The following is an 18702-nucleotide window of genomic DNA, read 5'->3' as shown; positions in this document are numbered from 1 at the left end:
ATGCTGCTTTCAAGGATTCTCCCATATGAGGCCTTTTTGATCATTTTTGCCTTCATGGTCCTGACTGTTCAAGGGCAAACTTTACCACCTTTTGAAATAAAAAGGTGGTAATAATATACGCTGACATGAGGTACTCTGTAGATATTGTCTCCCAGATCATACTTCTCTGGAAGGTGGCAGCAAACCACTACTCTGCATACTGGGAAATGGGAAGATGTAAATTATCCCCGTAAGGGAGAATGGGATAATTATTATACAGTGTATTATACAACAGCCCACGCTGGTGTCCTGGCACAGTGACATTCTACAAAGAGCACACTGGGTAACCCATCACACTCTTCAGCACTCTGAGACATGGTAGGATAAATAAGAAAGGTTAAACATAATGCCTATACTAGTTGATTGTGCATTAAAATGTGCTGTAGCAAAGGAGTTTCAGCTGGAGGCAGAGAAGAAACTAGACAGGTTATAGAAAGCCATAACCAACTGGCCAAATATTGGCAGATTTCCTTCAACCACTGTGAACATCTGGAAATGGAAGTGGCATACCAACTTACTTGTTTTGCCACCATGTATTTCTGATGTTCTGCAGATGTATATCCATTGAATAATGTTTTTCTAATTCATAGGGATGCATTTGTCCATGAAATACTTGAAAGTTGCATGAGACCAGAGGATGCGCCCCCAGTGGAGAATTCATAACCTGGTAGATAAAGTGAGGAAGAAAGGTTGCAAACTAGCTTCAGCTCATGCAGAATGGTCACAGGCTTCCTTAAGAAACGTCCAACAAGGTTCTGGCTTGTGCAGTGATGGGCATGGAGGGTCAGCCAGCATGAAGCTTCAGTGTAGAAGGCAGGAGCTAAGATAGAAGGCCATAAAGGTTACCTAAGCATTTTTCTGTGTACTGTGGCACAGAACAGGATAGAACAACACTAGAGAGGTGGATCAGTCTTTGAGAGGTAAAAGAGCAAACTGCAGTATGTCAATGTCTGCAGGTTAGTATGGATCTGGACTAGCTGGAGGTGGTTCCCCAAAGCAGCTATTGGACCATTTCCTGACCCCTGAGAAAGAACAAGTCACTTCAAAGAGTAAATCACCATTGATTCCTCATAGCAAAGAAGCCCAATGCTTTGGTTTCCATCCCAATCTACTGAGAATGAGGAGCTGGCGTTAAAGGTATATACAGGAAATATGGAGAGGAGGGTGTTTATGGCTCCCATTTCTAGTGTGATAAAGGTAATGGGGAACTTCAGGTAGCAGGACAATTTTGAAGGAATTTTTTGAGGAATGATTTGAGAAGGCAAATAGGGAGAAGGAGACAGAGTGGGGTTATAAGTCCTTTTTGGTGTTGAGATCTCCCCACAATTCACTTATATAAATCTACCACCTGTCCTTCTCAAGTTCTCCATCCAGAAACATTTTTTCCTCATAATCACCGCAGACCCAGCTGCTAAAAACTTCCAGTCCCTCCTCATTCCCTGAGTCACTCTTCCCTCTTTGTGAGACTGCTGGTCATATTAAATCCACCTGCAGCACTGACCCCTAAGGGCAGTGTTTACACTGAGAATGGTAGCAATGGCTATGATGTCTTGTCTACTTTCTCCAGCAACTAATCAGCACCTCAGTCTCCAGGGTTTTGTAAGAAAAGAGAAAAACAAACCAACAAACAACAACAACAAAACTCTGAGTATTTCATTCTTGTTTTTGCAAGACCACATCTGGTTTTCACTGTCACATCTGTTTATGCCTGAGTTCTCTAAAACCTTTCTCAGGTCTCTGATGGAAGTGTTCTTTGATCCTAGATACAAGATTAAAACAGTGGCTGTGCAGCTATATACTGCTACAGTTTCTGCCTGCTCCCAAATTTGACAGTGGCATAAGGAAGAACACATCTCCTCACTGGGTAATCATATCCTTTTAGAGAACATTTATTCTTGAGACTTCTTAGGGCTGAAGAGTTGTAATATCCTGAAGCATAAAGAAGCAAAAGGTGTGTGCTGTAGGGGACCACTGCCTTCAGCAGTGATACGGTGATTCAGAGAGAGGGAAAGGTAGGTTTAAACAGAGATACTTCTATGTCTAGCTTGTACTTTTAACTCCCCACTCTGAACAAGAACATACTGTTTGTGTGCAACTGAATTGTTCACAACCACAAACCATATATCAGATACTTTTTTCTTTTTGGCTGTGGCAATTAAGCACCTTGCTTCAGACACCCTCCTTCAAGAAAGCAGAGACCAAACTTTGTAGAACCAGAGTTTATTTCCCACTGCTAGGAATTCTGTTGCTCTAACGTTGTTTGTTTCACCTGCAAAGTTTCCCATGAGCACTCACTGCAGAGAGGACACCTGTATTTCCCTTTAAGCTCAAGAATTGATTAACTTGTGCCTATGAGTCACAAGCTACAGTACATGGACAGTCAGTACACGATCTGCAGTGGTCCCGCACTAGATGCCACAGTGACTGGTGCACCAGTGTGACTGCCACACACAGATTCATGTGACCATTTGCTAAACAAGAAATGGTTGTGCAATGCAAGCAGAAAACAGACTTAACAGGTCAGTCATGTGTCTATCAGACATGCTGAGGCTGTGTCTCTTGGAGAAGCAGAAGACAATTCATGTAGGCTGTGTATTTTATTGGCATACAGTGTAGAATCAAGGTCTAACACAGCAAATAAATTCTTTTGGAAGTTACACAGCCTGCCTACACTCAATGTTGCACACTTTTAAGTAGCACCAAATACATTGTGTTGTCAAGATATATTTTAAGAAACAAAACCATTTTCTTCCCTTGTCTAAGCAAACCTAATGTCCCTGAATTACACTATGAAGACAATTGTCTTGTCTGGTGACCCGCATTGTAATGACAGGGCCAGGTTAAACACTGTTAAACAATAAGCATAACAGACAAGAGCCATTCACATCTGGTTTTCCAGTAAGCACCTCAAGTATCACCAAAGGGAGATCTAGTCACTCTCAAAATGAAGAAAACTTTGGAAAAAACGAACAGCAACAACAACAACAACAAAACAACAAATGGGGGGAAAAAGGAAAAAAAAAATCAGAGAGATGTGCGTTTTCTGTGCAGCTCAATGTTTGATATAGCTGTTGTCAGGACCTTCTTGATTACGTATACAGCTGGAAAGAACATTGTAGAGTGGTACCTTCTCTTGGTCCTCCATCATGGCCCCACAACAGTGGCATCAGCACCCAGTCCACACAATGCACAACACCCTCCTTCCTCTCGAATGAAACTGATGATGTAGCAGTCCCCTCAACATAGTGACAAATATTGCTTCTTTTGGTAGTTCTGATGATCCTATCCACTGTAGAAAGCAAAGCTTAGCAGCTTTGCTTGGAGGTAAGACTGCAGCACTGCTTGGGCTCTCACCCTGGAACCTTCCCAAAGGAGAAAGAGCATCCCCACAGTCTCCCTAGCTAATAAGGTGTCTGGAACATAAAAAAAAAAAAAAAAAGAACAAAATCAAACGCAAAGATATGTACACAGGGTAGACCCCTGTGAAATTTAGCTCCAATAAATTGTGTTTTCACATTTCTTCTCATGAAAACTAACTGGTTTTCTTGTCTCGTATACAAATGAGTTCATCAGAAATCACACACAAAAAGTGACAAACGTTTGCAGTGATGCCACGACATGCCTTGTCTTGCTCCAGCTTGTAAAACAGCACAGAAACCTTTGGTGTGGTTGATAAAAGTGCAGCTTCACTTGTGACCCTTAGGGATCTTCTCTCGTCCACTCAGCAATGGTTTCTCTCTGAGACGGGTTCTCCAGCAATCTAGATGTTCATATGCATCCTATTGCCTTCTGTCCTCAAGGACCTGTCATGACTTTCCATGCCACTGGGGATTTTTCTGGTAGTAACACCTCTGCCAACTGCTGCTCAGATGGAGAACACATGGGAACAGAGAGAGAACCAAAAGTAGTCCTGGCCTGGTGTTATCTCCATCTCTGCCAATACTGAAAACATGCTGAGAAACTCACAGGTTTTATGATATAAGCTGTTGGGGAAGAAAAAAAAAAAAAAAAAAAAAAAAAAAAAAGAAAGGCAGCAAGGGGAGGGAGTTTCCTCCAGGACTAATTTCTCATTGAAGTTTCACTTCTTTCATTATCTCACTATTCCTTCATATTTCCTTCCTTTGCTCCATTTTAGGTTCAGTTACGTTGGGGGATGCAAATATTTAGAGTACCATGCTTCCCACCAGAGCTGATACTTCACCAGCTCAGAGTACCCCCAAGAAATAGCATGGGGATAGTATCACAAAAGCATCCACTTCAGCTAAACCTTAATCACACACACTGCTCCAGGGACCAACAATTTTCAGAGGCCTGCACTATGCTTCGAAGGTCTCTGGAGCATCACCTGCACCTAGCAAACCAGAACAAAATTTGAGTGCCGTCTCAGAGACTTACCTGTCCAAGTGACCTCTGACACCTGTCACCCCCCTCAGAGCTGAAGGACGTTGTTGTGACAGCCATGAGACCTGCCTGCACACTGGTTTAATGTGATGAACACTTCAACTAAGAGCCCACCTTCCAGCATTCAAAACACTTGATGTGCACGCTTTGTGTAGCCTGTCTTCTGACCCTTGTCATCAGACAGGTTGAACTGGTCCACTTCTAGCTCTACCATATCATGTTGTCTTCATTTTTCTTTTTTCTCATTTTCCCCCATCCTCTTCATCTGAAGGATTTTATCTCCATGTATTTTGATGATCTGTTCGTAGTTTATAGTTCTGTGGAACAGATACAGACCCCTGAGGCTGTGTGGTGGAGAAAGACTTGCACTACAACCAGAACTTGTTGCCTCATGGGAATAGGTGGGGTGCTCAGTACTCCACATGCAAGAGCTGTGGAGATCAGCTCAGACTTGCCACTGTCAAGAATGCCACAGCCCCTGAGCTAAGGGAGCAGTTTCTGACAAGTGGCATCTCCCCAGGCAGTAAGGTTTATTCTTTGCCACCCTCTGCTCCTTCCACGTACCCACTGCAGAACAGTATTTAAGAACAGTATTTAAAACAGTGTTTACACATGTAAAACCTGAGTGGGGCATAGAGGTCCCTTGCCAGGAAGGAGGCATTTCTAACCTCCAAGCACTCTCCTCTCCACATGTTATTGAGAAAAACTGGCAAAGTATCACTGAAGGCCCTGCTTAGGGGATTTGAGCTAACAAGAATCAGAGCAACACATCCTTAACTAAGAAAAAGGAATAAGGGAATTCATTAAGGTACTAAGCATGAAGCAGCCATCACCACTAGAAGAAAACAGCAAATCCAGGATGCTGAGCTAGCCAGAGACTGCCAAGCAGAAGCTTAAAACATTACAGGATGCAGCCTAGGATAAAGTAGTAGGAAATAGAACTAAAGGGTACAGATAAAACCCAGAACCAGTGTTAAGGTTGTAACTTTTATTTTAAAAACATTAAACAGTCACAATAAGCTTATAAAAACCATCCAAAATATCCACAATGCCATTACAGAACAAAGAGATACCATGTGAGGAAGACCTACACATTTTGGTCCAAGCCAACACATCTCTAATGCAAAGTGGGGAATGCTCTTATGCACAGCTGTAGGGGGAGTTTCCTAAAACACAGATGTCCATATGGAAATATCTCTGCAAGTGCTGGAGGCCTAAAGGAAGGGCACAATCTGTATAACTGAGCCAAAATATGAAAGTTGGAAGTAAGGGTAGTCATATAATACCTCTGGGAATAAATACCTGACAGAGAAGGCTGATGGAAAGCAAGGGAAAATCAGATGTAACAGAATAACATTGTGCAAAGGTGGGAGTATTTTAAGTAACATCACAGGAAGTATTTCACAGCAGCAAGTTTTACTGATCTCTGCAACTGTTTCTCATTAGGGAAGGTGAAAAAAAAAAATCTCATCACTAGTTACAGAAAACGCCATAGGCACTCCCAGAATATACTTTGATTGGAACTTTAACCTGCTCCAAAACAATGTTGTCAATGTTTGGTTTATACATGCTACCACAATTTTGCTGTCACTTCTGCCTTTTGGAGCCTTTTTAAATTCCTCTTACTCATCTTGAAATCTGGGGGTTTGCTTCTTTTATAGGATGTTCAGTGATGAACTCTGAGTTTGCAGGTAAATTTCAATTTGATTGTGACCATGAAAAAGGCAGGTCTAAGAACAGGAGCTTGAAATTGTAGCTATCCCTTTGCTGGTTTTAGATAGCACTTGTGCGGGCCCAGACTCAGAACACTGCAGTCAGAGAAGTAACAGTCCCAACCCTTGATAACAGAAGATACTGCATGCATTACTTTTTGCCTTCCTAAAATGAGCTGTGATAGCTTGCAACTAGAGCTTGAGAACTGTGTACATACACCTGATTGCCTAGCAATGAGACAAAGGGAAGACCATTACTTACAATGTACCGTTTTTGTCTGCCATATCCCATCTAACAGGCAATATTACACAGTTGCACATGTCTACACAACACACTGGACAACGGTGGGCATTGCAACATCATGCAGATCTTCCAGAGGACACAAGGAGCAAAAACATTTGACCTACAACCAATCAGTAGACTGAGTACTATAGATCTTTCAGACTAAGCTAACATATTCCAGTAGCTCTGCTCTCTACTCCTGCATCTCTATGATGCAGAACCTTACACATGCTGTAACTGACTGGTTGTTCTACAAGAGTTACATTATGCACCTTCAGTATTTATAATTGTCACATAAGTTGTATGAGGTTAAAAACTATATTCCAAAGATGTTTCACAATCTGCAATTTTCAGATTTTCTGGCCTACTGGAATATAGCAGAGAAGTCAAAAAGGCAAGAAAAGACAAAAAAAAAAAACTCACCTTCTGGTTTGCAGTTACCACCCTCAGTCACCCCTAATGCTTAACTGATGTATAAACTAACAACAGCCCCTTGCTGCAATACCACACTTTCCAAGTAGCACTCCAAAAAAAAAAAATTTAAATCACCACTCAAAACATCCCAAATGACATAGGGATTTTGGTTGATAAACAAGTTTGCCTCTTCTCACCAGTACTGATCAATTTGAATCTTTCCAGAGGGCAGAAATAACTTTGAAAGGTGATGTGCAAAATTGGCTCTGATCTACCATCCAACACACCTGCCTTACTGTTTGGTACTGTATTTCTCCTTTACAATTTTATTGCACCTCAAGTCTACAGCATCTTCCATTAGAATAGCTATTTGTCTTAAACATCTTCAATTTCATTCTGTACATTTTTGTACACCATTAAAAAAATAAATATTTACAAAGTGACATACAAATAAATAAACTTAAGTAAAAGTATGTTCCCAGTCTATACAAAAAATAAAAGAACAGGAAAAAATATGCATGTAACTTGGTCCCCTTTTTCCTGAGGCTGAAAAAGTGCACACTGGATAAGAAAAAGCTAGGAAATGGCTTTTTGGTAGGATTCTTAAATTCCAGTGCACACTGCACACACATACAGAGTAGACTCCAAGGGCAGGGGACTTGTTTAGCATGTAACTTTAACTCCCTACAAAAATAGTATTTAAGTTACATTATGGTCACTGCGTGCACAAGTACGTTAATCCCAAATAGCAGTTACAGGTGAGAAAAGCAAAAATACTGCCAGCTGTTGTCCATTCACCTGATGTTTGTGGCAGATAAGATGAGATTATTTTTGCTAGAGTGCCAGGCACCTTCTGGTATTTTTAGAATGAGATTTCATATCAGATTTGCTTAACACTGGTAAGCCTGGCAGAATAGTGCAGGGGGCGGGGGGGGAGGAAATATGTGGGTGCAAAGACAATAGCAGCAGTTGGGGGGAAAAAAATTGTCCCAGTTCTCACTGTTTCTTTGCTCATTCCTTTAATGACTCTTCGAGGATCCAAGAGTCAAAGAAGGGGTGCATCATGAATCTTAGGCATCTTCTTTGTCAGGTTCAATGCTGTTCATCTCCACCATGGGGTTTTTCTCCACAGGTGGTGAGGCTGTGGGGCTGGTTTCTGCTTGTCCTTCAAAGCCCCTGGAGATGTCTTCAAATGTCCTGCCCCTGGTCTCTGGCACTTTGAAGTATGTGAAGATGAAAAAGATGACCAGGAAAACAAGGAAGATAAGGAATACATAGGGGCCACATAGTTTCTGCAATGAGAACAAAAGCAGGTTTTAAATTTGCAAAAAATCGTAAGCCTATATGCAAAGTCATTTTCTGTTAACATATCAGAACTCCAACGCCCTTTATTGAATTGTCCTCAAAACAAGATTTTTTTTTTTTTAAAGATCAGGTTGATGTAGGCTTCTGAGATGCTTTAAGCACTCTTGAAGTGGACAAAATTAAAGCTTTTAAAAGGAAAGCTTTTAAATTAAGATGGCTCTAGGCTACAAGCAGTAGCCAAGCAGGACATATGATCAGCCACACTCTAAATCAACCAGAACACCATAAAAGATTGTCCCAGTCCTCTGGTCAAAGCAGAGCCAACTTCAAAGAGATCGGGATGCTAAGGGTTGAGATTCCACAACCATTCTTAACACCTATTCCAATGCAGCAGCACTCCTGCAGTTCTTTGCAATCCAGGTCCTTACCTCTGCATAGGGGAAGAGCATTCCCACCAGGAAATTAGAGGTCCAGTTTGAACAACCAGCCACTGCCATGGCTGCAGGACGTGGGCCCTGACTGAAGAGTTCTGCCACAATAAACCAAGGGATAGGACCAGGGCCAACCTCAAAAAGGGCTACAAAGCCGAAAGTAGCAACAATGCTGATGTATCTGATCCATTTCACAGCATCCTGCAAGGGAACAAAACTATCAAATTCAATTTGAGAAGCAAACATGGCACAGCATAATGCAATGTCCATTAACATGGTCTACTTTCATAGTTATATTATGAACACTGTAGCACAGTTCTTCCCGCAAGAATGCTGTACCCCACCACATGCTCCACCCTAACCCCAGCTGTACCTGCCTTGCCCTGCAATTCTGCCCTCTACTCAGATACAGACCTAAAGGTCCCCCACTGCAGGGAAGTCTGGACAAAAACACCGATTACTCACCTTCAGAGCTAAAGCAATAGTCATGACAGCAGCACACACAGCCATGCCACCCAAACCAACTAAATGGAGTGTCCTGCGTCCTGCACGCTCCACCAGGAACAGCTGGAAATGTAGCAGAAAGAAAAATCAGTGACTGTCAGCAAGAACAGAAGAGGCTCCCTCCAGTGTGAACTGCACTGCTTTTATCTATCCATAAGTCCTCAGTGTCAGCAGTGATCTCAGTGCAGTTTATCAGGCTGCTCTCTTCAATACATTTATCCAGTTCTTGCTACTGCCTTTTTCATCATCATTCTCCCTCTTCCCCTCAAGCACTCCTCACCCTTCACTACCTCTCATAAAACAGATCTTTTTCTCCTTCCCCCTCCCATTTGATGGGCTCTTTGCTTTTATATGCCAATAATTAGCCCACTGCTTTGCCACAGCATAGCTAGTTATCTTTAATCACATCCCCCCCAAAGATCCCATGCGGACAAGTTATTTCTCTCAGAAGGACCTGTTCTACTTACCGATACAACAGTGAAGACTGTGTTTACCACACCAGCTCCAATGGTAGCATACACAGGCTCTGTGATACCAGCTCGTTCAAAAATCCCTGTAGAATAATAGAATACCTACAAAGAGAAGCAGAAGCCAAAGTCAGATGCCATAACAATTCTAGTGCTTATGAGTGTGTTCCTCATTCTCTGAATAATGAGAGGGTCTCAACAGGCACTCAGCAGTATAAAAGCACTCAACAGCACAAAACAGCATGCTTCCAGTCAAGTTTCATTCACTTGATGCATGGTTGCAATGCCTTGCCATGGTGCCTGGGAAAAGTGGAAGCCACTATAATCTGTTTCATTTTGGCAATTTCTTGCAGTATCACAAAAAGTAGTATTCTGTGATTTTCCAGTCAAAACCGAAAAGAGGTTTTTGCAAGCCTAGTTCTGTCACAATGAGTTGTGCACAACTATTCTGAACCACAAGGATAGCCAGAGGCCCAAAAATGAGAGGAAGATAACTCACAGCATTGATGCCTGAGAGCTGCTGGGAGAGCTGTAGAATGATGGCAATGATAATGGCTTGACGATAGTTTGGAGAACGAAAGAGCTCTAGCACAGTTGCTTTCTTCTCCTGAGACATTTTAGCACTCTCTTCTTTCATCTCCAGGATGTCTTGAGACACATCTTGTGTGCCACGGAGCTTCTGGAGAACTGTAGGGACAAATCCAGAAGTGCAAGGTAGAATAATCCCACAGACAGGAGATTCCCCCAACCCCTACACTGCTGTTTCAGGGAGGGCACGCTTGGAAGACAGAATCACCAACCAAGTCAGTGTTTGGTCCTGCTTTGTGGGAAAGAGCCTCTACATGTAGCTGTTGCTCATCTTTTTAAACCAGAATTCAGGGTGCTGCAATCACCATGGAAACCAAACCCAGGCACTGTTCATGTAATTTGTGCTCCTAACTTGCATTTGATTCCTAATTCTGTTCATACACTTTCCAGAGCTGGTTTCATCCCTCTGTGGTAGGGGAAGGAAACCCTCCAAGCTCATTGTTAAACATCAGTTTATTTCCTGCCACTCAGGAGGAGCCAACAGAGCTGCATCAGCAGGTCCTGCTTCATCCCATCAGGCCAGTTGCCACTCCCAATTTCTTAATCCTATCAAGGAGTCTGTTGGGATGCCAGGTTTCTCAAAATTCCTGGCATCAGTGCAATCTAAAGGATGGGAAGGCAGGTCTGGTGCCCTCTGGGAATCACACCCTTGTCTACCACAGGCTCTAAAGGTAATCCCAGCCTCCCACTCAAGCCCAGGGCAGGCTAGGAGCCACAACACAGCCCTGCCCCTTCAGAAATGAGTTCTTACCTGCTTGTGCTTTCTCTTCCTCCATCTTGTTGATCAACAGGAAGCGGGGGCTCTCAGGGCAGAACAGAAGAGCCACACACTGTAGGACTGCTGGGATGACAGTGAACCCCAAAAGCAGTGGCCAAAGTGCTTCAGTCCCCATGATCCCCTTCAGGCCAAAGATCTACCCATGAAATGGAGAGAAGAGATGATTTAAGTCTGCTAATTCCTTGCCTCTATGCCACAAAGTATAACAGGACAAAATATTGTACTCGATGGCAAATGGCACTTCACAAGTTCTCAGTCCCTCACCTGACCTTTCCCCTAAGTACAAGATCAAGTTTGTCAAGCCTACCTGGGCCACCAGGATGCCTACAACAATGCCCAGCTGGTTGAGGGTTCCAAAGGCTCCACGGAGGCTGGTGGGTGAGACCTCACTGATATACATGGGTACAAAGCCAGTGCAGAGACCGCAGAAGAGGCCGATAATGAAGCGCCCAATGATCAGCATCTCCACGGACTTTGCAGTCTTGGCTAAGGCCATGAGAGCACCACCAGCAAAAGCCAAGACGTTCACCAGCAGCATGGAGTTCCTCCTGCCAGGGTAAAGGTAACAAGATTGAGCTTTAACTAGAAATAGTGTGGGAAAGCCATGGGGAAGAGGATAAAGCTACCCATAACCCTCATCTTGGGAGCAGGAAAAGAACAGCAATTCCCATTCAGCTCCTGCCTTGACCTGCAACCACTTCTTTCTTTTCACAGCCCACGCATTCTTCCTCCCCCTTTCTCCCCAGAACTCCAGTGCTAAATGGGAAGTCACTAATTGCTTGGATTCCTCCTCCCAACTTACCTGCCAAATCGATTGACGAAAAGGCTGACTGAGAAGGAGCCGATCATACCTCCCACTGAGAAGATAGCCACAGAAAGGGACCATAATGAAGTAAGAAGCTCTGGAGAGGCAGGCTCTCCACTCCGTTGGTACAAAGTTCTGTTGTAGAAGGCCTGGATGATCTGCAAGAAAAGCCAGGTGGGTAAAGTGGGTTACAATCCTGTGAGAGGCATTTTGTACTGGGTGGGGGGAGAATATTTCTGTAGTCTTCTGTTTTCATGGAGTCAAGCAGCAAGAACAGGACAAAAGATTAAAAGGATGCAGCAAGTCAAGAAGGCACACAAAGCAAAGATCAAGACAGAAAAATCAGAAATTAAAAATTCAAGAAGTTCAGAGACCAGAAGCAGAATGATGCAGGAGGGATTGTTTCACTGACTGGAAAGCATTGATGATGTTTCTAGATGTGAGTCACTGCTGATGTTTAAGGTTGAGATGAGAGCAAGAGGGAAAAACACAACCAGAGAATGGAGGGGAACATTTATGGTAACAGCAAAAACCCAGCAGCAGTGCCATTTCCAATTTGAGGCATGCTCTTTGATAATAAGAGGAAGGAGATGCAGCCTCAGAACACCTGCTCCCAGCAGAGGGCAGCAGGACATTAGCTAGGGAGGGGCATCCACCCCCCCCCACCAGCATGTGATGTGACATCTATTCCTGGAGATGGGGTGGATGTGGTATTAGTGACTCAGTTCCTGAGGAACCATCTTAGTGCAAGAAAACCATGTTTCTCGTTTTCTTCATCTTTTCTTCTTTTTTATGGTGCAAATATATTATTTTGTCAAAAATACCCCAGTCACAACTCTTTTATAAGCACTAAATCTGCATTTCAACTGAGGAAGTCTGAGAGATGGCCCCTGAGAGAAACCAGAGCAACTGTAACCTCTACCAACCTTCTCAGCTCATCTCTGTACACTGCTCACTACTTGCCTTCTGCCCCAGCTGGTTCATTCTGACTCAGAACATCCTGCCTCATCCCCTGACCCGTACAACAGTCTAGAGAGTTAATCAATTTGTGACAGATTGGAGAGCAGGGTAGCACATGGCAGCATTTAAAACAGAATCAAATTATGTTTCTTCTCCTCTCATGCCCTAAAAGGGAAGGAGGTGGGTCAAAACTGCTAGCCCTGAAGTGGCTGATGTTCCAGAAAATGGCAGATGGACCCTTCTTTATCTAGACATTCTGCACTCCTAATTAAATTCTCTGCTTCCTCTTTTCTAGTAACTTCTTTGTCCTCTGAATCTCTTCCTTCACTTCAAAAACCAGAACCAAACTATTAGCTGCTTGATAGACAGCTCCCCCCCTTTTCTATGCCTTTTTTCCTTCATCATACTCATATCCGTATTTTTCCCCATTTCACCCATCCTCCTTCTTACCTTCTCAGGAGCATTGATGACACCAGTGTTGTACCCAAATTGGAGAGATCCAATAGCAGCAATAGTAACAGCATAGATAAGGGGTGCAGTAATTTTCTGAAAGAAAAGACAATTGCTTGGTTAATTTGTTTATTCATGCTTTCTACACAACTTGAGCACAAACAGAAGATGCAGCTGTACCTGGAGCTATGGAACATGGTTCTATCTAGCGAGGGTATGTACCAGTAACAGAGACCCTGGAAACAGAGGTGCAACTGGACAGCAAAGAGTTTGGTGACTGTGAGAAGGACCTGACCAATGTTTATAAATCCTGACATTCAACTATTCTCAGCTCATTAATAATGAAAACACTGGCTCCATTAGTGGCTGTTATTTTGGGCTGATTTGCTTTATAGAAAAGATTTTGCTGATCATGAAACAAGGGTCAGACTCCTCCTCATGCCAACCGAGAAAGCCACTGCCCCCTTCTCCGCACCCCCCCCATACATTCTCAGATCTGCACCAGGTCTACACTGGCAGTCACTCAACACTTGCCCTCTTCAGCAGCAGGTCTGCTTTTCCCAGGCTAGAACTTCCCAGCCCTGCCCCAAGGCACATAAGCACAGGAGCCTAGGGTGCCAACCTTCTCCCTTTATTTGTCTTGACACTGAGTCAATACTTGATTTTTTTAATAAAGCACAGCCCCTGGAATTTGAGGGTATGTAAATTTTATTTATTAAAATTAAAAAACTGCTGAGCCTTACAGCCATCAAGGAAACAGCTCCAACCTGCACAAGTCCCAAAGACTGAGAAATTAAACTGTCAGTAAAAAACATCTGACACTTTTTTTTTTTTTTAAATCCAACATTTAAGCCAGCTCTGTTAGGGAGACAGGGGGGAACAGGTGACTCAGGAATTGGAACTTACACTGCCAGTGCCTAATTTGGCACTATTTGAAAGCACATGCTTGTCTCAAGAGGGACTGTAAGCTTTTCTAGAAGTTTTAACAGTCCCCTTCCCTTTCCAAATCTTTCCAATTATTCTCCTAAGGCTGGCAGGGCAGATGCAAAGCCGTGGGACCTACTGTCACAGTTCCTCCAATTTCTCATTTTCCAGCTCGCTCCAGAAGTGGCAGTTCCCAAGGCTGCCAGGGCTCACACCACCCTCTGCCAATCTTTTAAGCCATGCATGTAGGTGCTTCTGGCCTGCACACTCCTGCAAAGCTACCAGCTAGGCCTCAGTAAGCAGAAATTGAGGAAACTGTTCTCATGCATGGCTTCCCCTGCCTGTATCATTTAAGTATCTCAGTTCGAGGTCACTTCCTACTAAAGTTAATGCTGCAAGCAGAGGACACAAGACCCCATGTTCTTGCATGGGGCAGATGATTCCCATGGTACAATTGACACCTGAACATACCCCAGAGGATCCAAGCCTTTTCTCTGCCACCCTGTGACTGTTCCCCTCATTTTAGAGGACAAGTTGTGGCGCAAAACCACAAGGACACAGCTTTTCCAAAGCACGTGGGTGCCACTAAAAGGCCATTAAGACATCTAAGCGCTTTTGGGACTCCAGGCTAGGCACCCCATAGCTGATATACCAAAGGGGATGACAAAGCCCAGCTGTCCGCTACTTCCAGCGGAGTGACTCAACAGAAGGGAATCTTTCCCCTCAAGGCTCTGCTTTGTCATAGCTAGCAGTGGTTACAGTCGACTTTTTTCTTCTGGGGGCAGCAGGGTCTACAGGGTACCTGCTCTGGAGGCATATCTTGCCCTCATGGCACATATACAAGGCAGTGATGAGGTTGGTTCTACTACCGCCTTTCGTAATGCGTTTTCCGGAACATTGCCGCTTATTCATCTCCATCTCCTGCCCGGCATCACACCACCCAAGACATCACATGGCCAGACCCAGCCCCCCCAGCCAGCCAGCCAGACCACGAGCCAATGTATGGACCATTTGTTACTGCTCGCGGTGCCTCGCTTCCCAAAACGCAAACAGCAATCAGAAACAACGCAGCTACATCCACCCCAACCAAGGCTGAGGTCTAGGCACCAGCAGAGCACTCACCCACCACCCTTCCCCTCGCACCACATGGGAGGTACCTCCCATGCCCTTCACCGCATCCTGGAGCGGCGCAACTTGTTGAACCCCCCCGGGATGTCCTGACGAGACCCGGGCGACCTTGCGGTGCTGCTGGCTCCTTCCCCTCCTCACCCCCACGCCGCTCTCGCCAACATGGCGCTGGGGACGGCGTCTCCGTGACGGGAGCACCCCCCCGACACCCCCCCGGGCACGGGCACCGACCCCCGGCCCCCGGGCACGGCGCCCACCCGCTGCAGGGCTCCGGAGGGGCAGGGGGGGCCGGCCCGATCTCCAGAGCCGAGTAACGGTTTTAACGCCGGCCGCGGCGCCGCCTCATCCCATCCCCATCCCATCCCTATCCCCATCCCTATTCCCATCCCCTCCATCCGGGCGGCAGCCGCGCACACGTGAATTGGACCGATACCAACTAACCGCGCACACGTTAATCGGATCGATAGCAATTAACCGCGGGGACACGCGAATCAATCCTCATTCCCCTCCCAAATAGTAAAAAAAAAAAAAAAAAAATAAAAAAAAATAAAATACAAATAAAAATAAAAATCAACCGGCTTTCACAAACACACTACCCCTCAAATAATAATAACATTAAAAACCCATCCTTCCCCAACAAACACAGAAATAACCCCAGCCTTTAACATAACCCTTAATAACATTATTACAACAACCTTTCCCCGTCAGACGGGGCTGCTTCCCCCCTCACGGCACCCACCTTCTTGTCGGCCATCTCGGCCGCCCAACGGCTCCCCGCGCCTAACGGACCCCGCTCCGCTCCGCTCCGCTCCTCGCGCACCCGCTGCCGGCCCTGCCCACTGCGGCGCCTGCGTGCGCGCCCGGCCAGCGGGGCCGCATTTATGGGCGTGCGCGGGGCGGGGCGGGGCCGGGCGGCACCTCAGGGGGGTGTCGCACCACAGGGGGGGGGGCCAAACGTGACTTTCTGCTTATTTTGCTTACACATACGCATGGGACAAGTAAATGTGTACAAGTAAATGTGTATATACACATATGTTTACATCACACCTATAAGCCATGGGGGCAAAGCTGGGGGTGTGGCCGCCTTTGGTCTCAAAACCCGTGTTTTTCTCAGCCAAATCGGCGTCCTCAAGCAGCACGAGGACTCTGCCGAACTCGGATTCCTCCAAAATTTTGGAAACGGTTGGGGCAGGAGGGAAGCCAGCTGGCTCGTGCTGTTTTTTCAGCACGAGGTTTGGTGCCACCGCCCCCGCCGCCACCCACTTCTGAGGAACTCCAGCGTCAACGTTTTGATTCCGTTTCTGCTGTTTCTTGCTGACCACAGACAGGCTAACAGGAATTTACAGACCAGATAAGGCTCATGAGTATACAACACCTATTAAAAGCATTTTTAATATTTAAGAGGTGCGACACAAGCATACACACACACACATATATATATGTACACAGTTCAGGTGAGGTGGCAGTGTCCCCTCACGGGTCTTTCTGTGCTGCTGCAGCAGCAGGGCTGCTGTGTAAAGGGACAAGGAGAAAAATGCGCATTCCTCTCTCTGGGGCTACGTGATAAAAGCTCGTCCTCACACCCCCCAAGGAGACAATGGCGGTGGGAGAGGGGGTGACACACAATAGCCCCTGCCCCAGCTGCTCGCAGGGCCATCACGGCAGCCATCAGCCCATCAAAGGGCTCACGGCAGGGGGGGAGGCAGATTAAGGCCTGGGAGGATGTGACACTGCTGCTCCCTGCCCCCGAGGGCCATCAGCCCCATTGTCCAGGTGTGGAAGGCAGCGGGGGGAGAGGTGTCGGAGCGGGGCAGGGCGGTGCTGCCGTGCACGGGGGCACGCAGGAGGCAGGGGAAGTGCTTGGGGTTTGCACGGGACTCGTGATGAGAAGTTTAGGAAGTAATCAAAGGTGGGGAAATGGAAGAATCCGGGTCACTTGGGGAGGAAGGAGTGTGGGAAAATGGAGGGATAAGGAGAAGAAAGTTTCTGTCCCATGTAGAAGCACTGGCTGGCCAGCCAGTACGTGCCTCATCAGGACGCTCAGTCCTTACATGCCAGTGACTCCAACTACTGACTCCTTTCCTGGGTGAGGAACTCTCCACTTTGGGTGTGTACATGTTTGTAGGATGTTTATAAAGGAGCACTTGCTTTTTGGAGCGACCAGGGGAATCCCAGAGAGCTCCCAGAGAGGCCTTGGTGCTAGCAACTGGGGAGACTGGGATCGAGAGTGAGCTCGAATGCTAGATGGAGCTACCTGGTACACACACACACTTATATGTATTTATATGCATTATCACAGAATCACAGAATTGTAGGGGTTGGAAAGGACCTCATTATATATATATATATATATTTATATATATATATATATATATATATATATATATATATATATATATATATTTCCCACTAGACTTCCATGCTGCTCTGTCGGGGAGGAGAACAGAATGAGGTGCTGTTTGTGTTCATGTAACTGCTCTGTGTTTGTGTGGATCTGTGTAGCAGGCGTGTTATCTAAGTATATATACTTAGATATGTATATATGTACGTATACGTATATATGTGCGTATATGTATACATATATACATGTATGGTGTATATACGTGTTTTCATGCATGTGACTACTGAGAATACAGGCTCAGCCTTGTTTGCGGCTGCACCTGGGAGCAAGGAGCCGTGGCAGCCTTGCTTTTACCAGGCTGCCAGATCTGGTCCTAATTCCTTAACACTCTTTGTCTCACTGATCTTGGCTCACGTATATTTTTCTTTTTTCCTAGCTTGTTTTCCACTTATTTGCAAGCATAACAAACTCCACCTCGAATCTGATCACTCAGATGTCTCAAACCCTGGCATTAGCTCTGAATGTATTCAATTACTGGTTAACGTGGAAAGTTGCCATATTTGGAGAGGCTCAGATCATCTCAAAATTTCAGAGGCAATCTCTGAGCAGAAGAAAAGAAAAGGGGGGGGAGAAAAAAACAAAACAAACACATTCTTCTGAAATTGTATCACTCCTACGTTCTTCTTGACTCATATGACTCAACTGCAAGTCCTGGGAAATCCAGACTTGAAGATTAAGTTAATCTAATCTTGAAATTTGATTAAATTATATTAATCTAAACACATGTTTAACTGGCAGCTCAATTTAGAAGCAATACAACTTTGGCTGAAATTTGCTTCTCTGACACAAATGCAGGACACGGTTGGTGACATTTCATTATCTTTACGGAACTGTTGGAGTAAAAAGGAGTAAAAAAGAGACACAAGATCAAAATCCATCACTGAAAGCCAAATTTCCCTAAGAAATGTGGGGAAAACACCCCACCCTCCCATTTCAGCTGATTTTCCTCCAGTCTGAATTCATCTGCTGGCACTGAAATATTTAGATTTGAAGCTTGCATCACAGTCTGTTCCTCCTAAATATCAGCTTTGTTTCTGTCCTAGGACACACACGCACCTCCCACATCCCAGATCATTCCTATGAAGATCATCTGTTGAGTAGCTATGGGGGAA

The 18702-nt window shown here is 45.0% G+C and overlaps 1 protein-coding gene across 1 annotated transcript; it reads right to left on the bottom strand.

Annotated features, from left to right (window-relative positions):
* Positions 1 to 5413: 5413 nt before the first annotated feature.
* Positions 5414 to 16031, bottom strand: LOC311220341 (solute carrier family 2, facilitated glucose transporter member 3). Its single transcript, XM_084303849.1, has 10 exons — positions 15929 to 16031; positions 13138 to 13233; positions 11725 to 11885; positions 11230 to 11470; positions 10896 to 11058; positions 10056 to 10243; positions 9557 to 9661; positions 9051 to 9152; positions 8583 to 8786; positions 5414 to 8141 (listed from the first exon to the last, which is right to left on the bottom strand). The coding sequence occupies exons 1-10, from the start codon at positions 15941 to 15943 to the stop codon at positions 7920 to 7922; spliced, it is 1497 nt and encodes a 498-aa protein (XP_084159975.1). The 5' UTR covers positions 15944 to 16031; the 3' UTR covers positions 5414 to 7919.
* Positions 16032 to 18702: the final 2671 nt, after the last annotated feature.

Source organism: Netta rufina (assembly GCF_964035555.1).
Source record: "Netta rufina genome assembly, chromosome: 1".
NCBI classification, from domain to species: domain Eukaryota; kingdom Metazoa; phylum Chordata; class Aves; order Anseriformes; family Anatidae; genus Netta; species Netta rufina.
This window is presented reverse-complemented; position numbering and strand designations above follow the sequence as displayed.